We start from the raw sequence: 24,796 nt of genomic DNA, 5'->3' as shown, positions 1-24,796 counted from the left end.
TGCGCGTTCTAACTGTTTCAGTCTAACAGCATCGAATCTACGAGGATTCATCGCTCGTGTGGCGCAAGTTACACCCGTGTCACCAGCATTGCTTTCGTGTGGTGTGTTTTATGTGAGCGCGTTGCGCTCCTTTCTTGCGTGCATTCTGTGTTTATTGTGCGACCCGCGAACATTGCTAAATAAACACATGTCTCTGCAGCATGAATTTTCCTGTGTCCCATATACTGTGTGCTAGAAGTTTGTGGCGGTGTACAATGTTTGCAGCCAAGTGATACCGTGCATTCCAGTGAATAGAAGTGGCCGCTTACGCGAATTTTTCTTTAGTGTTTCTTCAATAATTTTGTTATTTACCCGCATCAACGATAGATATCACAATGCGTTCCATAACCTTACATTGTAACTGTGTAATCTTGTGCCATGTTTACCTTCTTCAATGAGTGACCTTTTAAAGATGTTCTTGCTTGACAGTAAGATGTCTGTAGAGCGGTTAAATATCCCGGCTTTTTGCTCCTTGAAAAGGGGCGTCAGGAGTAAATTTACAAGATCGTATAAATGCAGCTATACAAATCGAACTATGAAGCAAAGTTATTTGATGTAACAGTATCTGAATATCACGATTATGCGTCAAAAGCTCAGCATGTCCCCAGTGCTGAGGACCTCGTCCCATGGTAAATGCAAATGTAATTATCTGCGTATATCAACTAGTGTATATGATTTCTTCATATAATTTGTTCCAAGTAAAAAAGCTTCATCTGTGCACTGCTGCCTTTTTGAGTCAAGAAGATATTTTGAGGCATTATTCATCAGCACGCATTGCATTGCTTCGACATGAATTTCGCAGTAAAATAGGTTGTGCCGTGTATAGTTATTCCGTTCAAGTAACGATATCAATACGAAAACTCTTATTCCTCTATCGCCTGTATCGGCTTCATGTCATGAAGCAAAACAATGGTTTGAGCTTGTGGCAAAGAATGGGATTTCACACTATCTTGTTAGTTTGAAGATTGGCTTTGCCACCAAATTATTGTGTATGTGGGATGTGGAATCTTTGGATCCACGAAAACCTTTGTCTCACATGGAGAACTGTTCGTGGTCTCCGTGGAACCCCTCAGCAGCGCCACCCTTTCAAATCTTTGGCCCTTCACCAACAATGCAGCGTGATTGACGTAGCGGAAGCTTTGTGCAGGAGGATTGCTGGCGAAACTAGTTCCGCTGGAACATCGACGCTCCACCACTCACCGATTTCACGCGACCCCCGCATGGATAGTCCTTTCTCCATGGGCGAGCTCGAAGCTGCACTGGCCTTGTGCAAGCGTTCATCTTCCCCAGGACCCAATGGTATAACCTACCGTGCCCTAGGTAATCTTGGCGAAGAGGCTCGAAAATTGCTCCTGCTCTTGTTCTACAGCTCCTGGCAGACAGGTACGGTTCCCCAGTAATGGAAGACCTGTCACCTAATTCCACTGCTCAAGCTTGGCAAGTCGCCTGTAGACATTACATCATACCGACCAATTGCGCTTGCCAGTTGCATCGGAAAACTAATGGAGAGGATGGTTCTAGCACGGCTAGAATGGTGCCTCGAACATTACCAGGTATACCCAGATGCAGTGGCCGGATTCAGGCGTGGCCGTTCTTCCATAGACAACGTTATCGACTTGGTGACTTACGTCGAGCACGCGAAGTCCTGCAAAAGATTATCTGCTGCCCTGTTTCTGGATGTTAAAGGAGCATATGATAACGTAACGCACGAAGTGATTTTCAACGCGTTAGAGGCAGTAGGACTTGGCGGCAAAGTCTATTTCTGGATAAGTAGCTATCTACATAAGAGATCCTTTTTCGCACTTACCGAGGATGGCCCAACCTGGCTGCATTACAGTAACCGTGGCGTGCCTCAGGGCGGAGTACTCAGCCCAACGCTCTTCAGTCTAACACTCATTGGACTCACCGACATCCTGCCAGGCACCGTTAGGCTCTCCATCTATGCCGACGACATTTGCATTTGGACGTCGGCTGTGACGTGACTGCAGATTCGCGCGCGGCTTCAAAAGTCAGCCACTTTAACATCATCCTACCTTAGAGAACAAGGACTTCGTATATCATACAAAAAGTGCGCAGCGGGGGCATTTACCAGGAAATCAATGTCTCCATACGTGATATCCGTCGACAGACACATGATCTCGTATAGCACGAGTCACAGATTTTTGGGGGTGGTACTTGATAAAAATCTCTCCTGGACCCCACATGTGAATTATGTGAAAAAACGCCTGACAGGAATTTGCCATATGTTTAAGTTCCGTGCAGAAAAGACCTGGGGAGTACCAGTACACTCTATGCTGCAACTGTACAGGGTCCTCTTTATTGGATTCCTACGGTACAGCCTACCGGTCATGTCAAACACCTGCAGAACTAACCTGAATGTAATTCAAAGCATCCAAGCCCAATCCCTCAAGATATGTCTCGGTCTACCGCGGAGTGCGTCAACGACTGAAGTTATTGCAGTCGCTCAAGATTTCACTATTAAAACGCACATTATCATTGAAACAATGCGTGTGCACATACAACACTTCGCCCGGACCCCTACCCACCACCTAGCAAGCCTCCCAGTAGATAGGCCCCACACGACATTCAGTGCGACTGTCTTCGCGCACGGTGCCTCTTTCAGGTCAGGTTACACACCTGCGGCAGGGCCTTCCATTCCTCCATGGTGTATGCGCCGTACTCAAGTGAACCTTACAATCCCAGGACTTCAGAAAAAGTCGGACTTGCCATCATCAGCGCTCAAGCAACTAACTTTACTTCGCTTGTACGAGTAATACAGCGACTGCACACACGTCTACACTGGTGGATCAACTACATCAACCAGTTCCGACAGCGCTCTAGTTATACCAGCAGTGAAAATAACCAAGCGGTTCAAGACTTACCATGTCACTACGTCTACAGCTGCAGAGCTCGCGGCTCTCCGCGACGCGCTTCAAGTGGTAAATGCTGAAAGTCCTAGAAAATGGGCAGTCTTTTGCGATTCAAGGCCAGCCTTGCAATGTGTGCAGTCGTTTCTCCGACATGGAACTCACAATCAGCTCATGTGCGAAATCGCGGAACTTGTCCACCACTTAATAGAAAAAGGTCATGATATCTCTTTTCAGTGGATACCAGGTCATTGTGGTACCATTGGAAATGATGACGCCGATAAGGCAGCTCGGACATCAAACCAAGAAGACCGCTGCGTCCCCATTTCGCGTTGTCTTCACCGGTTGTCTTCACCCAAAAATATCCCGTTCTGGTGACTCCTGCGGCAAAAAGGACGTTCCACGTCCGCCGCCAAGGTATGTGAGTGGTGGCGCTGGTTAGCACTCCCAGGGTTCTACTCGGTCACATAAATACCCAAGAAAGTGAATGGGGAAACAGCGCCGCGGTAGCTCAATTGGTAGAGCTTCGCACGCGAAATGCGAAGGTTGTGGGTTCGGTTCTCACCTGCGGCAAGTTGTTTTTTCATCCACTTTAATTTCCATTGATTTATCGTTTCTTTATCTCATTTGTTAAGCACAAGTAATTTCCCCTATGTTGTCCTTGCTGTCAGTGTTTGTTGGTTTCTCATGATATGACTAATAAAAATTGGTACCCTCGGTTAACCCCCTCTCTTCTCGTTTAAAGCGGCTTAGAGATATGCAAAGAGCATGTTGCTAGTACAGCATTGCTGTCCTTGTCATAAATCAGCTGTCTCATAGATATTCCGTTCATGTTGAATAAATTGCACGTGCTTGATGCATCGACTGCCAGGACACAAATATATAACAGTTGCGCTTTGTACCAGCATCTGAAAGGTTTTAAGCACTACCCTAGCTGACTTGAAAAACGAGTTCTTCGCAAAGTCGGTAAGGTTCTTCCTGGCACAAGGACACGATCTGTTCGATCCGACTGACTCCCAGAGATTGCTGAAGGCGGAATCTGAACTACTTCAGCATGCGCTATGTCAGAACCTGTTGTCAATGTTCCAGGTAGGTTCCCCGCTGAAGCTAAATATCGCTCTTTACACAGGGTCGTTGCTGCTACGTATTTTAAAGATGACGATGTAAGGTTAAGGTGGGGGTGTCCATGATTCCCAAAGTGTTATTTATTTTTAAGGCGAACGTCTTCTTCCATCTTTTTTGGGGGAAGGGGTTGTCGCCATTGGTGTGTCGCCATGTGTAGGTTGCGCATTTAACAAATAATTTACACTCGCAATTATTGCCAAGTTAACGCACTTAAGTTTCCCGCAACTAAATAATTACTCGCGAGATAAAATTTGTACATGTAGTGTCACCTGAGAGGCACCTCTCAACCCACACATCTCTTTTGCAATGATGAATTTTTACTCAACGGTTTCTTTTATTTCATTCACTCGACCCCACTCCAGATACTTCAAGCTCAGTATGAGGTGTTGAAGGAGCGAAATTTCGGAATTTAGGCGAATAAGAGTATTATAGAAAAGTGAGCTTAGAATCTCGAATCAAGCACCGAATATTATCGCATTTCTCAACATAGTGAAAGGTTTTCTTACTTGTACTGTGCTTTGTGAAAAAAGAATTCCAGCAGAACCCCTCTCTCGATAAATGTCGACGCTAATGCGATTACCATTCAAGCAATGTAGCTTCACACGAGATTGCGCAAGACAGTTCTATTTACAATCTGGATAGTTCACTTCAAGTGGCCGACTGCTTCGCGTTCGTTACCAATTGGGCATGCGCAGGGTGTCTTAAGGTCAGCAGCTGCCAAGGCTTTCTCAATGGCATGTCCTGACTGCAAAAGAGGCTGTGCAACTGGTTTTATATGTAAACCCGATTTACATCGCAGCGCATTTGCGGCGGGCGTTCTAAGACGCCTACTGAAGGTATCGACGCACTAGGTGTAGGGCTTCCCGTGCTTACAGTGCGCTTGGAGCTCACGGTGGAGGCAGCTTAGTAAAAATCTCCATACTGAAGTCCGCCAACTGCCAACCTTTTCTTCGGTAATCTAAATGTGCTTCCTTTGTAGCTTCGGCCTGCCTTTACGTCGTCGGCGAGTTGAGAGAGAGAGAGAGAAGGGAAGACGGAAAGGCAGGGAGGTTAACTAGACTGAGTCCAGTTTGCTACCCTACACGTGGGGAGGGGAATGGGGAGTGAAAGAGGGAGAGAGAGAACTTAGGTGTAGGATGTCTATAGTCGGGTACTCAAGTCTGTTGCCCTCAGGTAGCGAAAAAGCGCTCGAACTGCTTTCTGGGCCAATGAGCTGTGAGGCCAGGCTCCCAAGATCTTCGCTTCCGTAAATGGCCTGTCATCCAGTCTGTTGAAGGCACACTGGAGAGTCGCACGTTGATTATCGAAGCGAGAACAGTGGCACAGAAGGTGACTGGTGGTCTCTTCACACTTTCACTTGCACTTGCACTTGCGAGTTGAAAAACGTAATGCGCTTGCGCGCTATTTTCACTCCAGCAGATAAGAAGACTGAAGACTCAAGGTAGCACTGAATGTTGTCGGCACTGTTTACTAATAAACTCTCGCAAGATTAAGCGAACAGTGCCGCGGTTCACGTCTACGTCACTGCGAGCAGCTCAGGCTCGAGAGCTTTAACATAGGTAACAGGGCCTTCAGCTGACTTTTGTCATTAAAATTACAGCGCCTAAAGACGTGATTAGTGTTTAATTCAATATGACTTCGGCGTTCGTGGTGCAATACCCGTTTGCAGTGGCCGATATGAAACGTAGCGTGTAACCTATATGTCTTGAATTTATATATAACCTTCTGCGATTGCTTGAGTACTAATGAAGTGTTGAAGGCTGTCTGCTCAAGCCTCTTGATTGTCGTGTGTCTAATCAGGCGCTCGTGAAATCCACTTAGGTAGCCTCCCGCCTGTTTTCCTAAATACACGTAACAACACAAGTGTCGATAATCCATTAACTAAAAAAATTAAATTTGGAGTTTTACATGCCAAAACCACTTTCTGATTATGAGGCACGCCGTAGTGGAGGACTCCGGAAATTTTTACCACCTGGGGTTCGTTAACGCGCACGTAAACCTACGTACGCGGATCTTTTCGCATTTCGCCCCCATCGGTTTGGTACAGCCAGAAAAACGGGAAGAAAAGACTTTCTCACGCCATCCTAACTTTTCTACTCTAACTCCACATGACGTCACCGAGTTTCACAACGCTTGTTCATACCTGAATAATTCCGAATCAATAAGCCAGGATTGCAGCTTATGTTAAAAGGCATAAACCAGCGCAGTCCATGAAGTTACTGCCCGCAAAAGAAAATCCACGACACGCAAAACTATCCTAATTGTAGGTACGTTGCCCTGAGCTATCGTCGTTGCGGTCTCATCGCTAAATTTATAAAAGAAAGGACAAATTGCCCATCATTTTTGTAACCATTTTCATTCAAAGAGATTACAGGGTGATCCTAACCGGGGCAGTAAAAAGCCTATGTGGAAGCAGGACGAAGTTTTCAGAGAAAGGCCCAGAAGTACAAGATATCTAGCCGAAACACAGCACAATTTTATTGTCTTAATAGCTGCAGTTATCACTCATGCTTATCTCCGGCATCTATCGCTAGGCTATGCGGTACTATAAAAACTATGCCTATGCAGCTTAATATACTTGCCGCCAGGCAAGGTGCCATATTTGCATAAGTAAAACGCGCATTTTTTTCGATATTTCGAGCCTCATAATGTGCCTCTCTTTATATTGAGGTGAGTGAGGTGTGTAATTCTTATACAAAAGTATGTAGTTTTTCTAAAAGAAAGAAAGAAAGAAAGAAAGAAGGAAAGAAAGAAAGGAAGAAACAAGGAAAGAAAGCACTCCATCGTATTATAATAGTGGTCGCGGTATTTATGTGCAAATACGGTGATGTTCTTCCGACAAAGTAGTATACATATTTAGTCGATGAGATTATCATTTAGGAGATTATCATGTATTTTGTGATTATAAGCTTTTACGTAGTATGGCATATGCAGTTATTACAGGTATTTCAGCTTTTTTGAGTGGTTCTCAGTTCTCAGTTTTTCTTCCGTTAATCTTAATAATGAGAAATATTTGAATGCGACGTCTATACGCTGCAATTGCTACATGAAATGACATGCCGTCAATTGCAGATTACTATTGGTCACTTGCGCTTTTTTCATAAGCGCCTAACTCAACGTAGACGGTTGTTTTGAATTTCTTCCTGAAGTAATGCAGTAGTATCGGCTGCTAAATGGAAGTGACCATGCATTAAGAAGCAGCGCCGTAAATCTAAAAACATCGGAAGGTGGCGCAATGTGAAGTTGAAGTGAAAAAGAAACAACACTACCTTGCTTGGTTAGTTGCAGTTGAGAATGGGTAGCATGGACAGTATAATTTGTTGTCAGAGCCAGGTAGGAGCAGCAACATCTGATGGACGTCAACTAGAGGTTGAATTCTTTTCCAAGGTTTTAATCCGCTAGCATTCTCAGGGCACCTAATGCACTTTCTGGGGTACAACTATGCATGTTTGTGTCGATGTTTCGGGTCATATATGTTTGTATCTATGCCATTTCCCGCCTACCTGGCTCACTGCGTTGTCCGCGGTCCCATGGTAGAGCACTGGGCCGCTCCAACCGTCGCACCAGCTTGGGTCACTGAGCAATTGCAATGTATACATACGTGCCGCAATAGAACGAGCCTCCTTCACGCCCATATGCGTCACGGTGGATGCGGGACTGGGTGGGTACCGTTGTTCGAAGAATCTCTTTGACGCCTACTTTAGAGCACTGGGTAGCTACCAGGTGGCCTTTGCTGGTCTTCACTAACTTTTTTGATGCCCGCTAGGGTCACCAGGTATGTATGTGCCAGAAAGTGTGTGCCTCTCTTCAATCAACTGCGAATAAGCCCCTTTGAAATGAGGAGAAATATCCCTTTGAAAGCAAACTAATTGGCGAGGCCGACGCAAAGAGACATCGTTAACAACCACATCTATGGTTTCTTTTTGCCCATACCGCAAGGTGGCGCCTGCAACGTCATCACTTTCACGCCCCAACAATATGAAGGAGACAAGCGCATGCCCAGGGAACACACCAGGTGGATGCTTGACTTTTGCCAGAAGGTGTTCCGGCGCGAACCGGACGAGACGCAGCAGTTCCTGGACGTTGGCTGCGGTATCGGAGACCTGACGCGAGAGGAGCTGCTTCCTCGATGCCAGCCGTGCCGGCGCATCGTCGCCGTCGACTTGTCGGCTGCAATGGTGGAGCACGCCGCTCGACACTATCACCACGACAAGCTGCGGTTCAGGGAGTTGGACATCGAGAGCGACGAGGACGTGGCCGAGTTGATCGACGAGCACGGTCTCTTCGACAGGGTGTACTCGTTTCACACTATCACCTGGGTGCGAGACCAAGCTAAGGCGCTGAAGAACGTGGCCAGGCTTTTGAAGCCTCGCGGCGAGTGTCTTCTGCTTTTCCACGCGTCCTTGCGGTCATTCGACGTGAACCGTGAGCTGCTTAAAATGGAGCGTTGGAGCAAGTATTCTCACGTGAGTTTCGGACGACAGCGCTTTTAAGAGTGTAGTTAAGTCGGCTTAGTTGCATAAACCATGAAATTGTAATACTACTGCAAGAGGCGGGCGCTTGGCAAGATGTCTGCCAATTGTCGATCTATACGTACTGTATTGGCGCTGGCAGTAGTGGACATAGTAATGCAATATACTGTCAGCGTCGATGTCACGAAGATTACGCACTTGATAGTTGTGCAGTCTTTTTAACCCTCTGTTGCATAGCATCCCATATTTGGCACACACCGATTACCATTTTCTTTTCACGTGTGTGAGATTCCCAGTTGTGAATGTGATACCGTCAGAGTAGTTCTCATAGTTATGCGGACTTATTACGGGCAAGTGCTGCCATCTCTTGCGCGATACGCACAACAGAGGTGATGAAGATTTTGGGAAGCGACGTGAAACTCGGAGGGGGCAAACACGGGCAACTGGTTTTTTTTTCTCTGAATATTTCCACTGCGGAAACAGAAAAATTATTTTGGCATATTTTTTGGTCTCACCCATTCAAGCCAGTTATTAGTATTCTCAATTTCGTCTTTAACTACAGCAGAGAACGCGAAATCGGCGTGTGCCATATTTGGCACATTATGCACTTGAAAGACAATATATGGTAACGTGCTGCCATCTGTTCAACAGCCCGAAGCTGCGGGTCACTCTATCACAAGATGGAATTTCGTCGATCGGTACGGTGAGGGTGAATCGCCTACCAAACTGCCGCCTGAAAAGCGAAAAGGAACTGAAATGTAAAGGACGTAGTGCTTCAGAGGCACTCACAAGGGCGATAAATGACGTGGAGTTATCGCGTGTGCAGTGGTATACGATAGCCGCGCCGTGACATTTCTGTCGAGTTTTGTTTGGAGAGATCCAGTCCAAAAGACTAAGCGCTGGTTTACCTCCGCCAAGGAGTGTTGCGAAATTGATTGCCCCAGCGTCCACAACAGGTACATGGGTGGAGTCCACCTGATGAACTCACTGCTTGGACTTTACCGCATACATATCAGGTCGAAGAAATGGAGCTTTCGAATTTTTACGCATATTCTAGACTTATCGGTAGTAGCAGCATGGCTATTGTACAGGAGGGTGCAGGAGCAGCTTGGGAAGAAACAAGTGCTACCGCTGGCTCAATTCAAAGCAGAATTGCAGAATGCCTTACCTCGCATAACAAGTGCCTACCAAACAAGCGACCAGGAAGGCCTTCTTGTCAAGACATCGAATTCCAGGTTCAAGTAAAAAAAACACAGGGACCAGTGGCCGCAATTCCACCCAAAGATGACCGATCTGACAAACTCGGCAACTGGCCAGAATTTGATGTGAAGAAACAAAGATGTAAGCGGCCACCTTGCACAAACAAGTCTTCGGTAAGATAGAGGAAGTGCAAAATTCATCTCTGCCTGAACGCAGCAAACAACTGTTTCGTTTCATTCCACACATCGCCCTTAAAAAAACACCGTCCGTGAAGCTTTGTTTTCCGCCCATGGCAGCAAGAGCGCTCGGCCATCGTCATGGTCTGCCATATTTGGCACAAAGCTGTATCTTTATTAATACAGTCGTTCTAACTCTGAAACTTTTTGTATACGTGTTTGTTCATTCAATCAAGAATAAAAGCTGAAAAAAATAATTTTTAAAATCACTTTTTCATAATTCATGCAATAGAGGGTTAACAGTGTTGCCATTTTTGGGATTTCGTAACAAGATTTAGGGAAAGTTGTGCATATATGATGACATTTCTTCGTATTTATTCACAGGCGGCGGTTTTGGTAGCAGCATGACAGAAGGATAGGCGACATATTAGCGACTGTAGTAGCTGCCTCGAAATTCACTTTTTAAAAGGCGCTGAATTAGACACAAGCTACATGTCGGCAGTCGAAATCTGCGTTACTGGGCGTGGGCTGCATGACCACGCTGAAAAAACGCTGGTCGCCACCGCGATGAAAACAGGCGTAGTGTTTTCTTCAAGCGGCTGCATCTTCAACGACAGAGTTCACACGCCACAATTTACTGGGTAGCGGGAAACGCGCTTCCTAGGGATTTCACGACATGCGTTTTTAAATCATGTTCTCCGCGAAACCAATTAACGCTGCTGGGCCTGCAGTTTTACTATATAGGTTCGTTTGGTGGATGCTCGCAAGAGTAGCAGTAGATTGAATTGCGAAAACCTGTTGCAATATTCTGCATGTTGAGATTGAGAATGCAGCAGGTGAATAATAAAACTGATGACTTGGAGCAAAGTGTTACGTGTCGGAGTTGAAGGGCTTGTGGAATAGCGAGAATCTTAGAGCCCCGGTCTCTTTCTCACGGATTTCGAGGAAATTGGTTCTGCATGGGAAAGCAGCGTAGTATTAGAACTGCGTTAATGTGACGCAGTTGTAATCGCCATATAAGCATGATAAACCGCATGTCGCAAAATTTGGTTCTCCTTTCACGAGCTTTCCGGCAAGAATTTTCCGGCATACCATAAACCAAGCGTGTTTTCGGGACAGGGAAATCGGGTAAGCCATGTTCTTTTGGTCGGTGCGAGACTGGAAGCGTCATAATTTTAAGGCGAACGCAGAATTTCAGCTATTATAATCCGCTATTTTGTAAACATATCAGTAAAGTGAAAGCCCCCTGCAACCGATTGATAAATTCACTATTTATTACTTCTATGCAGAAACACGATAGTCGAATATGAAATGTATCGGTGGTTGCATGACGGCACTTTAGCCTGTTTTAAAGTGTTTCAAAATAACAGGTTAGTTAAAAACTGATGCGACACTTTCAGTAACGCCTTTATCGACTTCGTAGCCAAAGTTATAGAAAGTTTAGCGACCCCTTTGAGTGTGACGACACGCCTAATAACTGATAAGACTGATAAAATTATGGGGTTTTACGTGCCAAAACCACTTTCTGATTACAAGACACGCCGTAGTGAGGACTCCGGAAATTTCGAACACCCGGGATTCTTTAACATGCATCTAAATCAAAGTACACGGGTGTTTTCGCATTCCGCCCCCATCGAAATGCGGCCGCCGTGGCCGGGATTCGATCCCGCGACCTCATGCTCAGCAGTCTAACACCATAACTACTCAGCAACCATGGCGACTCCTGAATGCCTTACCATGGCCTTTTTTATTCACCGTGTCTTTGCTTCGGGAAGATAAAAAACATGTTCATTTTTTGTTGTTTTTTAGAAGCAAGAGCATTGTGTCGCGAGTACCTCAGCATGTCACGCGAGGAGTGCAACGCCTTGTATCTGCAAATATGCATACTTAGCGAAGTTAAGACGAATAATAGTTCTTAAAGTGCGAACCTAAATTTAAATATTAAATAGAAATCATCACTGCGTACACATTCATATTCTTAGGGCTCTTCAAAAAATACACGAGGAAGTTTTAATCGTGGTTGGCCAACTGAAATTTTATGAGTGAGCCAACTTGGAAGTTGGAGGTGGGTTCCCTATTGAAATTACCAGCACTCCCCATCTGAATTCCATGGTGGACGTGATGGAAAGTGTGTCGGGCATGACGAGAAACATGGTGGACATGATGGAATTCATCGGGGGTATACTGGGTTGATGGTGATGCAGTGGATGGATGCTGGTGGCAGTGATGGATGGTGGGTGCAGTAGGATGTATTGGTAGGAGATACACTGGGTACTTGTCTCAATGGTGGGCATGCTGCGTGAATGGTGGATGTGCTGGGTGGATATTGGGATACATACAGGATGACCTGTGTAAATGGTGGGCGAATGATGAACATACTGGGCGAAGGATAGTTGTGCTGGGTTAATGGTGGGATGCATACTGTGTTACTTGTGTAAACGGTCGGTGAATAGTGGGCATGCTGGGTGAATGGTGGGTGTATTGGGTAGATGGTGGGGCGCCTAATAGCAGTAGAATGACTGAGTGTATACGACAGCGAGAACATAATAGCTCGCTTATGGAATAGCAGTGACACAGTGAAGATGGTGGGTTCATCGTCTCACGGGCATCATTGATTTACCATATTATATGACTGCAGTCGCATTTTAGAGCGCAGCTCTTTGGCGTCCGTTCCTGGGTTTCGCGTCGTCGTCGGCGTTGTCGTCGGCCTCGTAACTATCTCCGCCCCCCTTTCATCCCCCCAGCGCTAGCAGCCACCGACTGATACCGCTGGATGCCGCTGACGCCGCTAGAGAGTCAAGATAACGTGACTGCATAGAACACCGTCGCCGCCATGCAGAAAGAGGAGGAAAGGGTGCCCCCCCCCTGTTCTTGTGTGGCGGATAGGGTGCTCTTCAGTTGCCGACGCGCCGGTTATTTCACGTAGGCCCCGGCACGTCGACGAATACGTGACCACTTTCCCACGGCTAGACCTGGTTCGTAGCGCTGCGGAAGCGAGGGTATCATATTGTTTGTGTCGGCATCGGCGGCGTTGTCCCTGAAACCAACTCCGCAGCTGGGGTTGACTCACTATCGGCGTCAGCGGCATCAGTCAGTCGCTGCTATCTCTTCCCTCCTCCCTTTATCGTGTTGTCCGCTTGCTGCGCGCGCTTCTGCCCCCATCGTTTGCCGCTGGGTGTACACGCCGCCCCCCTCCCCCCTCTTCCTGCGAGTCTCCGGTTGTCAAAGCGCCGGCTCGAACTTAATTCCTTTCTTCGCTCCTCCTCCAATGCAACCCCTGTGCGGTGGCAATCAGAGAGCCAGATCGGTGGCGGCAGATCTGTATATGTGCACCGCCCGAGCCGAAATTGCCGCTGCCGTTCGCCCTGTGCAGTGGCAATCAGAGAGCCAGATCGGTGGCGGCTTGACATAAAGACAAACAGCAATTTCCTAACACTTATGCGGGAGAACATCCCGTTCCTCTCGCTCGTAACGCGTCCCACGGCTGTGACAACCTCGCGAGGCACTTGTATAGATCTCGTCTTTGAGAATCGAGCATTGGTGTACCAAGTCGAACATATATCAGTCTATTTCTCCGACCACAAAGCTTCCTTCATGACTGTCAAGAACTGTTAGTGGAGTCTTTGTTAAAGGAATACGTGTGAAAAATAAAAAAAAAATTCTGTGATAGCGCATACATGTGTTGCTCGATTTCTTTGCCTCAATCTATCGAAAAGGTGAAGCAGCTTATTTGCTGCGTTCAAATTTCGCATTAGGAAGTAACGTAATCGTCGGTAATTTTTTATTCATTGAACCGTACGTGCACAAGTATTTTTCTAAGATTTATTCAGCTATATTGTGATACGTATTTATTTACTGTTGTACTTTGCTGAATTTCTGTCTAGCAATAATGTTTTTTATTGTTATAATTTCAGTACTTCATGTTGGTTTTTGTTCACAATAAAATGTCACCACTTTGCTACCCTTTGTAGGCAGTTGGAACTGGTCAAGCTGCTTCACTGCTGCTTTTGCTCTGACCATTTATCGTATGTAGAGTAAAAATTGATATTAAGTTCAACTTGGGAACACTGATGCGATCGTAGAGCAAGCTAGGCATGCATATGCTACTACACTGCACTGGCTATGGTGAACTGCATGCCCATCAGCATGTGAGCAGCACCACAGGCTTTCTCTCAATAGATGTTGGGAGACCAATAGCATGAAGTGGCAAACTGAAAAACTGGAAACTGGAAAAATTGCAATCATACAGGGGGCATATAGAGTGAAAATACGTTATTGAAAATGTTTCGAGAGCGATAACACAAAATGCCGACTAAAATTCTGAAATAACCAAAGAAAAATGTTTTTGAGGCAGCCACTATACTAATGCACACTGTTGAAAAATCGTTATGCAGGCTGTAGATGATAAGCCAAAATTGCATCATTTAGGTTTACAATGCTTTCTTTCAATGTACTGTCTGTGCCAATACATCTGTGTGTGTAGTTTCATGATGAGAAATACATCGGACCGGTTTAGTGTATTCTGGTGTTTTTGAGTGTACACGAGCATAGTCTGGTGCTACCTGGTGTACCCATCAGAGTGGTCTGGTGTCATCTGGTGTGCACACCAGGATGATGTAGTGCTACCTGGTGTGCACGCCACAGTAGCCTGCGGCGTGCACATCAAACACCAAACAAAATTATCCACCACAACTGACGACGCAATGAAACGTGCAGACATGCATACCGTAGGACGCTTCTGTCCACTGCAAAGAAAGCGACTCTTTCACCCCGGTCAAAGCTGGTCCTGAACCATTCTGTGCCAGTCCCGCGTGTTTCAGGTGCACTGAAGAAGCACGAAAATATCCTAATGCAAAGTGAACGCCCGACAGACATCTTCGCTGAACCGCGTAATTTAGTAAATCGTAGAGCTAGAAATATTCAACACATACTATCATCATCTTCATCATCTAAAAAAGACAGCCTTGACGCCATCGGAAGCCATCCTTGCCAAAAACTGCGATGTAAAGTATACCTCTACATCTGCACCTCAAAGCAAGTAACTAGTAGGTCTTCAAAATTTCATTCAAAAACCAAAGGCGGTTTACACTGCGATACTAAAAACGTAATATATATGCTTGAATGTACACTGTGCAAGAAACTGTACATTGGACAACCAGGAGGGCGTTTTAGATTGCGCTTTAACAATCACAAATCCCACGCTAACACGTTGCCCAACATGTCCATATCAAAGCACGTACATCTCCCTGAGCACTCATTTGATAAGATGAAAGTCACGTTTCTTGAATCGGGATTTCATTCAGATTATGGTGGAAAAGCGCGTGAATCCTTTCGCATCTATAAGTTTGATACCGTGGCGTCTGGTTTGAATGAGAGTGTAGGAAAATTGATTTGCTGGTCCACATAGCCCGTCACATCTTCCCTCGTTTCCCTTCTCTTTTACCCCTACGGCACTATTTTTCCTTTTTACTAGCATGTCACAATTTTTCGTTTTTGTTTTTATTTCTATTTCTTCATTTCTTGTTCTATATTGGAGACATAGAACTTATTCGGTGACGTTTTTTTGTTGCCACCTGACAATTCTTTCGAATTTCATTTTTTTTGTGCGCATCTGCGAATGATGTGTTTTCAAACGCCATCTGTTTAGATATTTATCAGCTGTTGTGCAGAACTATTAACACAGATAACGTTCGCACGTTTTCTTCGTTCTTTATGTAAACATATCTTCATCTGGTCGATATGAACATGTATATAAACTGTACCTATGCCATACATTGTATTCTGATGAAGGCCGGTCCCAGCCGAAACAATAATAAATCGCGTAATGCGCGCGCCTGCTTCACTATATATATATATGGCAAAAGTTGAAATATAGGGGCTTTAAGCAAAAAAATTTAATTCGAAATTGACACACGCTGAAATATATATATATATATATATATATATATATATATATATATATATATATATATATATATATATATATATATATATTTCAGCGTGTGTCAATTTCGAATTAAATTTTTTTGCTTAAAGCCCCTATATTTCAACTTTTATGTGAAGAACAGAAACTTCAGTTATTACTGCATGTTTTCCTTGGCACAAGTAGAAGTCCCATGGGAAATAGTTCAGCAATGGCAGCCATACACCTATGTGGATATTATGATTATCCTAGTGCCCCGCTTCCAAATGCTTTCCTAATATGAAGCATCGGAAAATGGGTACTTTCAAAATGTAATAATTTAATGACTAATTAATGCGTACCATTCCTTCACTTCATGAAAAGGCTTGAAACAAAGCAGTTATGATAATGGAAGTTTCAGCTCTAGATTTCATAAAATCAATTTGGAGTGATGTGCTGAAAGCCGGTGTTCGTGCCTAACATTTGTGTTTCATATTCCTTTATTTTACTTACGTTAGAATCTACTAAACATTAGGTGAGAACCTGGTAAGAATTCCGCAGTGGGACACAAACACTGTGCTTAGACAAACACAATCACTGTGCTTACAGATATCTTGGCAATTGTGTAATCCAGAAAACACACACAAGTTCGAGCAGTAAATCTGTCATTTTAGTAGAAGTATGACATAGGAGCTTATTTTTAGTGAGCTAATTGTTGCTCATGTCATGTTCTCTGCCATTCTCCAAACAAATACATATAAACAACCCACATGCAAAATAATTAGATGGCAAAGACAAATATCAAACTAAAAAGATGGTGTGGAATCATATTCTTTGCCACAAGCTGAGATCATTTTTTTTGCTTCATGACATAAAGGCGATACAGGAGATAAAGGAATAAAAGTTTGCGTACTGATATAGTTACTTGAACGGAATAACTATACACGGCACAACCTATATTACTGCCAAATTCATGTCGAAGCAATACAAGCGTGCTGTTGAATAATATCTCAAAATATCTTCTTGACTCAAAAAGGCAACAGTGCACAGATTAAGATTTTTTTACTTGGAACAAATGATATGAAGAAATAATATACACTAGTTGATATAAGTAGACAATTACATTTGCAATTAGTATGGGCCAAGGTCCTGAGCACTGGGGACATGCTGAGATTTTGACACATAATCGTGAGATTCAGGTACTGTTGCGTCAGATAATTTTGCTTCATAATTCAATTTGTATAGCTGCATTTCTATGATCTTGTAAAATTCCTCCTGACGCCACTTTTCAAGGAGTAAAAAGCCAGAATATTTAACCACTCTGCAGACATTTTACTCTCAAGCAAGAACATGTTTAAAAGGTCACTCATTGCAGAATGCAAACAAGGCACAAAATTACACAATTACAATGTAAGATTATTCATGCTGCAGAGACATGTGTTTATTTAGGAATCTTCGCGGGTTGCACAATAAACACAGAAGGCACGGAAGAAAGGAGCGCAACCCGCTCACATTCAACTCGCCACAAGAAAGCGATGTGGACGACACCGGTGTAATTTGCGCCGCACGAGTGATAAATTCTCTTAGATTTGATGAGTTCCGACTGAAACAGTTACAATGTGCACAGAAACATCACACACTGCACATGTGTACCTTCGGGATTGCGTCAACGATTTCTAATGTTATAGAAGTAGTTGACGACAGCAGCAAGTTATTTCAAATCAAGTGACGTCGCAGCTAGCACGTGCATTAGTGCAAGGCGTCGTATATTGGCTTCAAAACAGCTCAGTGAACTGAAAGTCGTTGAAATTACACCCAGCAATGGCCTCCTAAGAATAGAGTAATCAGATCTCAAGGGCCAGACTCTTGCTGCCTGCATGCGGCGGAAACTAGTGGAAATCGAAAACACGTCATAGAATTTCTTTCTGTGCTAAAGTATGGCGAATGATGTAGAGTGTGATGCTCGTCTTCGTATCGCAACTCCGGCATTGGAGCGAGAAGTCGAAGAAGGGGAGGGCACAGTGATTCGTGATCGCGAGCGGTGGTTCAGGGCTTGGCTGGGCGCTCTTGGGCGTGGCCGGCCAGGATTTCTTGGCCAATCCCCCATCGTGGGTAGGAGCCACACGCATCGCAGGCTACAACAACAACAACAACTAGGGCCTACAGGCGGCGACTGAGGGACCGCGCCGTTCCCACATTAGCGCCAGCAACGTGTGCCCCGGCTGCGTTTCGGCGCGGACCATGATTGTGGGGAAGGCGGCCGGCGCCCGTTTCACGACCAGTAGCGACGCAAGCCTGGCCTGGTGCGTGACCATCTCCGCGGGGCGAGCTGCAGCACTGGTGTCCGCTGATGAGCGTTTCCGATGGCTCCGCCTCTCTCACTGTCATCGGGTTTGGTATGGGACTCGGGGGGCGGAGCGGTCTTGAACGCGATGCTGAAGCTTCCGGTGCCACCGTTGCAGAAAGTACCTACCGGCGCGGTTACTGCATCAACGCGACAAGTTGTCGAAGCGCGGAGACCATGCGTGGCTTCAAACATGGTGGCGGGGCTGCGTCCAGCGACTGGTAGACGTCATGGAGCAACAATGACTGGACCGTTGATGGCAAGGGAGCCGCCAAGGCACACGAAGGCAAGCTGTTGAAGAAAATGGCGCGGGAGAACCCCTCGTCGGGTACAGAAGCCGATGAGGGGTCGGCTTTAAAGTAAATGTACTTTTTGCTTCGAAATTCGTGGAATGGTTTTTTTCTTTAGACGGAGACGAAAAAATCCCGGGATTCGAGCCATACACAGCTTTGCTACAAAAGAATTTCCGGTGATGCAAGGAATTGCGTTCTCTTTTTCAGGCAGTGCTGTATCACTCGGGAAGATCACAGGGCGCAGCTGGCTGTGAACTGGTTGCAGCTTCCACAAGACTTTGAAGTTTCAACACGAGATACTTCTACGCATCAGACTGAGGTGTCATTAAGCAAAAATATAAAGCTAAGCCACTCTGACATAGCATTTTGCCTTGACAAATTATATGGTTTCTAGGGCAATTGAGCGCGTTCAAAATAATTTAGTGCACTTAGTTTCTGTATGATCATATTTTGACAGCAAAATCTAAATTTACATTTAATATACTAAATAAACAAATAATTGCACTGCTCTCTTGCCTTGCATATTACCGCAACCTGTTATCTACAGATAAACGTACATTGGCTACCATAGTAAATGTGCATACTGCAGTATGGAATTGGTGTAATGTGATCCGTGCATTCGTATGCATGCATATTTGATGCATGCCAACATTTTGGAAACGCACCGGGACGCACCAACATGGTCGCAAGAAGATACCACACTAAGGTACAGAAAGAACGAGGCGAGCACACCAAACACACCACGTTGAACACACCAGACTGGGCTGACCAGGACTGATATACGAGGCACGTAAGACGTGTATGCGAAAATGCACTGTAGTATAAACGATCTGGTCTGTTTTTCGACTTGGTTCTTAGCGCAGAGATGCCAAAACAACTAAGTATTAGCAAGGATGTTAATCTTCGGGCATAATGTCGAGTATTGAAGCTCTCATTGCTTACCTTGTAGAATATTTATCAGCACAATTCAAATATGCTAATTTTTGAATGAACCTTGCTCTATTGGCTGCAATGGAGGATAGCTTACATAGTGCACTAGTTTTCTTGTGTAGTTGGAATGTAACTTTCTGTCAAGTTGCACTATATACATTATAGAAGACCAAAGCATTAAACTCTAATTCTTTAAGGGCATTGTTCTGAGAGATTAAATGTACACCTATTTCGCTAAGCACTTCATTGCAGTGCAGTTGTAGTGAATTTATCTAAGAAATGCAGAACTCACCAAAAATATATTTATTTTCATGAAGGTACACATTAAAGCAAATCCAACACGTTGTTTTTTGCAGTATGCTAATTATGGAACCAGACTTTACAAAGGAATCTGTAATGATTAATAGGCTTTGCAGAGTGAGCTTAAAAGCACCGATCCTCCGATAATTTTTGAGAAGTATGTCATTTAATTGTAAGTGAAGATGGATATAGATATATTTAAATTACGATGCGTAGTTTTCACAAAGCTTAATTGGCAATAACTATTCAGTGTATATGAATACAGACTATGAATTGTTCTCTGAGTGGAATACTTTTAAGCGATATTGAATTAAGTTTAGTACATTTTTCCCAGCATGGTATAACATAATTCTATTCGTTTTCTTGTTTTAAGTTCTCTCATTAAAAATGCTAGACATTCCACCATCGCATATAGGCCACTGCTATGGTGTTTTCTGCTGACGAGATGCTATAATTGTACGAGCGTTGCACTGTAGTACAGACAATGACGTAACGCAGTTGGTGGAGCATTGCCAATGGTGTTCCGTGTCATATCCAGCATGCATTCCGATACCCAGCATGCCACCCATCACCATTATCTACTATGATGATGGATGATGCATTCCATCATACGTGGGCATCATGGACAAAATTTAGTCATCAGCGATAGGGGTCAAGTCGAAATTTGGGGGTGAGACAATTTCAAATTTGGACATAAGCGAACTAAAATTTGGGGCTGGGCCAACTCCAGTTTGTGGTGGGCCAATTTGTAACTTGCAGACAGGCCAATTTCAATTTGGCGTGGGCTAATGCCAATTTGGGGGTAGGCCAACTGAGTTTTGGGTGTGCATCAGCTTGAAATTGGGACATTGGTCAACTTGAATTTCGGGTGGGTAAATGTGAAAATTGGGGGCGGGCCAAATTCAATTTGGGGTTTGGCAACTTGAAATTTGGGGGCGGGCCAACTGAAATTTTGGGGTGGGCCAACTGAAATTTTCTGGTATTCTTATGCATACTTAGACAACTGCAGTGCAGTTACATGCTTTTTTATTTTTCTTAAATCGAATGACAATATTTGCTGTATTATTGTTGATCCGTATGGTTACAATAATTTGTTGTTGAAATAAGTTTCTTTAACGAAATAAGTTTTACATGTATATAACAATTAGATTTCCTTGCTGTCGTGTGATTCGCTTTGTCCTGTGTCTTTTTGTTATCTACTGTGTGTTTTAGGTCATGCGTTCGTTGGCGTGTTTCTCGGTCTATACATTGTATCAGGTGTAATTTTACACCATGTTCTTTTTCCTTTGACCATGCACAGGTTCATTGCAACGGGAAAGTGAAGTGCTAAAAAGATAAAAGAAAAGGTGACTAATCAGTAATCGTAATGATTTCGGGTGAGCATCTATTCTATGCAGTTTGTACGTCGTGTCAAGCTCTCTGAGAATGTCACCTCTGTCGTATACAAATAGGATATGAGACTCTAATGGATTGCTAAATCACACTTCTGGAGTACAGGAAAGGTCTAGCTATCCTGCAGGAGCTAGATAAACCAGGTAATGCGTGTAAACGAAATATAGGTGGCAGTCCTACACAAAATCTCCGATACTGTATCATCTCGACAGCCTTGTTGATTTTTAAACTTGTGCGTTGGTCACCACCAAATCTGCGTCATGCGCAAACTCCGTTAGCTGCTTGAGTCAGTCACGCTTATTTATGCCCCGTATATTATGCATCTCCAAGCTGATTAAATGTTGGCCGCAAATATCCCTGCCGAATAAGTATATGATAGCACACTTAGATTGTGATAACTGTGACGCTTTGACTTTTGCATCCGCCTCATTCGCGGCCAAGGCTGCCAAACCTAGAAAGATTTTCATAGGGTTAGAGATCTTAGACCTTGTTTAAAGAAATGAAAATTCGTGCAAAGCTACGGAAAATTCGCGCTAATACATGCGCACGATGTGAGGGAATGCAAAACACACAGGCGTGAGGAACCTCTGCTCCGAGACGCCGCGACGACCGCTGGCTAGAAGTGCTGACGGTAATAGATTTCAGTCACCGCGAATTACCTTCGTATTAACATGTCAACAATGACCTATCATCACACTGCAGGGCAGTGAGAGCATCTTCCTTAGGCAAGCGCCAGGTGTGGATGTCTTGGGTTCGTTAACCGAGCAAAGCTACTGGGCTATGACCAGGTTTACTTCAAGCGGTGCTGTCAATATATTTGTTCTTTCTACCATATATTTATTTGTAATTGGCGAAATAAATACATTCTGCAAAAGCAAAGAAAGCAGCTGATGTTAATCTCGACATAAGCCGTTTCATTAAACTAGCGCTCAGTTCGACAAGGTGGTCTTGGCGCGCGGCATTCCTGCAGATTTGCCTGAAACAGTCCATAGTCAGAGTAAACTTTGCGTACAGAGTCCGGCCCATCGCGTGTTCCATAGAGTAAAAAAAGAGAATTGGCCTGTTATGCGTGTGCTACGCTGAAAATTACATGTAGGCGCGCAACCGTGGTTATGGTACGCCCGTATGTCATGCAAATAAAGACAGCTTTATTGAACATACATTACAATGTCGCGAAGTGGCACACTAATTTCACACTGATATATACGGTACGGGAGGCCCGGCGCCCGTTTTTGTTTATATTCTAATAAGGTTCCGGATGGACCTTGGCACTTTGTTGCTGTTCAAACGTAGTTTTTTTAGAAAACTGTCAACGTTTTGCCGTCTTCTGTGGTGAGTATGGGGGGGGGGGGGCTTCAAAATCAAATGACCTTAATCTGACATCAACAATTACGGATGTGTAGAGTGCAGGCTAAAAGGTGGAAGAATCACCTTCCGCGGGTCTGCCCCCCGGAAGGTACAGATGCTATAGTTACATACTGTTAGAAATAGAATAATAAATGTAGCCTATGCCAGAAACTGATACATGTATCACAAGAGTCATTGTGTAAACATACATCACGCAGAAATTCCTGTGCATTTAGGCATATAGAAAAAAGTTGCAGTTGAATTACTCAGCGATGCCATCTATGAAAGTTTTATTCTGGAAATCATGTGAATGGTATAAAAATAAGAAAGGGAGATAGACGATCAAAAGATCGATGAAATTGTTAAGACATGCTAATTGGTTTTTAAAAATGAGTACACGAGAACAAGAAAATTTTTGATTCACACAATTTTCTTTTTGTTCGAAGACAAGGAAGAAATTACGCACTCTTGTCGGTTAGAATTTAATCTCGTTCGCAGGGTGTAACACAACATTTGATGGCGGCCACAGCAGCAAAGTTTCACGACAACATGGCAAGGAAGGACATCACAAAAGAAACTATCTATGGATGATTACAGCAAGCCAAGTGCAGTACATTTAACTAGTAACGTAGAAAGACAGAGCTCCCAAAAACATCTGCTCAATTTTGATGAGTGTAGCAACAAGATATCTTTGTCGAGGGAGCCGAGTTGTGCAGGTTCTGGCAGGGCTAGATACGCGTATTGGGATTGTGCTTCCTGTCATAGCATCCAACTTTTTATGTGATCGGTGTTGCAGCGACAGACATATCTCTCAGGTGGTCTGTATTGTACGTGTTTCGCTTGGGAAAGGTATTCGACAAAAACAAGCAATGAGCTCACACGAAAGCGACAACCCCGTCAGCGACAAAAGAAAAGCAAGTTTGTAGAAAGCTTGCATCGCTGTTCGTAGAGTAGGTGAATCTTTCGTCTGCTAAAATGGACTTTTTTTACAGAGAGGAAGAGGAAGACGACGCTGTTCGATCTGTTATCGCGTCAGCTCTGTAATTTTTGCAAAGGTTTTGCTATCCATTAAGTAAGTTATTTATATCCTTGGAAGACGGCCGAATCTTCAAGGCGGTACTGTCCCTATGGGAAGGGTCCGGCTGCTCCGGCGCCGGCATCTTTAAAGGGACAGCGCCATCCGAAAGTAGCCAGGGTGGCGGAGGCGGCCATGGCCTCGTAAGGCGTGGAGCTGCGAGTCATCGGGGACGATCAGCAGTCCAGTTCATCATCATCGCTCAGTGGCGACGACACAACTATCGTCGACCCTGACGAGGAAGTGGCTGATATGTCGGAAGTGGACAGCGACGGCTTCAAGGTGGTGAGTCAACGGAGGCAAATTACAGTCGGAATCTCAGTGGTAGTTTTACCAACAGAGAAAGGTGCTGATTTGAGAGAACGGAACCCTACGAGGCTCTTCGAAGCCATCAAAGTACTGCTGGGATCTGCTCCGATTCACAGTCGCTTCACAACACAAGGTGTTCTTCATCTAGATATCGCAACGGAAGAGCAAGTTGACATTGTTCTCCGGTACTGTCAGATTGGTTACATAAGAATTAAAACCCGATTGCCCCACTCCTACATCACTAACACATGTGTTATTAGGGGAGTACCAGTGTGGCATTCGGAAAGCTACCTTCTTGACTACAAAGGTGACTAAGGTGTTTTGCACGTGAAACGTATGATGCGCCGGGTGGATACTCAAGAAAAAGAATGGGCGGCGAAGCCTACTAACTCTGTTGTGCTAACGTTTGCTCCCAACACCGAGCACCCAGAAAAAATTAACCTCGGTTTTACCAAGCTTGCTGTCAAAAAATTCGTTGAAACTCCTCCCCGATGCTTTAAGTGCCAACGCTTTGGGCATGTAGCCAAAGTTTGAATGAAAGATCAACGTTGCAAACGATGTGGTGGCGCCCACGATTACAAAGCCTGCAAGACAGATTTTGCTTGCGCTAATTGTGGGGGGTGACCATCCAGCGAGTTTCGGTGGCTGCACCTTCCGTGTGAGCGCCTTACACCGTCGAGTGTCCTTCATTAGTGGTCCGAAGCCACAACCTACTGAGAAGCCGATAGCTGGAAGTAACAAGTTTCCTCCGTTAGAGTCGGAAGTTCGTGGCGTGGTAACAAGTAACGTCGGTGAGCGACCTGACCCTAGCAAGGCGGCAAAGTCCTCTGTGGGTGAGCGGGCTGTTCGATGGCTTCAGCCAACAGTGTTCAAGTTCCTCAGCGACCAGATCAAAGCAAGACTCGAAGACAAGGAGGACATTCCCTTGCCTCAAAAGAGACGAAGAAACCAGCTGCAACTGCCAAGATTGGGTCCCAGTCCGCATCTTTTGTTGAAGTTGTGAGGCAGTGCGTGCAGCAAAATAA

At 44.7% G+C, this 24,796-nt stretch overlaps 1 protein-coding gene across 1 annotated transcript; it reads left to right on the top strand.

Moving 5' to 3' along the window:
* The first annotated feature begins 3,967 nt into the window (after positions 1-3,967).
* LOC142563256 (juvenile hormone acid O-methyltransferase-like) lies at positions 3,968-24,774 on the top strand. The gene is made up of 3 exons (XM_075673809.1): positions 3,968-3,995; positions 7,971-8,497; positions 24,631-24,774. The coding sequence occupies exons 1-3, from the start codon at positions 3,968-3,970 to the stop codon at positions 24,772-24,774; spliced, it is 699 nt and encodes a 232-aa protein (XP_075529924.1).
* The last annotated feature ends 22 nt before the right edge of the window (positions 24,775-24,796 follow it).

Source organism: Dermacentor variabilis, chromosome 11 (genome assembly GCF_050947875.1).
Source record: "Dermacentor variabilis isolate Ectoservices chromosome 11, ASM5094787v1, whole genome shotgun sequence".
In the NCBI taxonomy this organism is placed as follows: domain Eukaryota; kingdom Metazoa; phylum Arthropoda; class Arachnida; order Ixodida; family Ixodidae; genus Dermacentor; species Dermacentor variabilis.
Note: the sequence above shows the minus strand (reverse complement) of the source record. Positions and strands in the feature narration are given on the sequence as shown.

Excerpts from the sequence above, each read along its gene's own strand:
- LOC142563256 (XM_075673809.1), top strand. The coding sequence starts at position 3,968 with ATGTCAGAACCTGTTGTCAATGTTCCAG. Across the intron at positions 3,996-7,970 it reads ACCTGTTGTCAATGTTCCAG|GTGGCGCCTGCAACGTCATC; the intron begins GTAGGTTCCCCG and ends CCATACCGCAAG. Across the intron at positions 8,498-24,630 it reads GTTGGAGCAAGTATTCTCAC|CCAACAGTGTTCAAGTTCCT; the intron begins GTGAGTTTCGGA and ends CGATGGCTTCAG.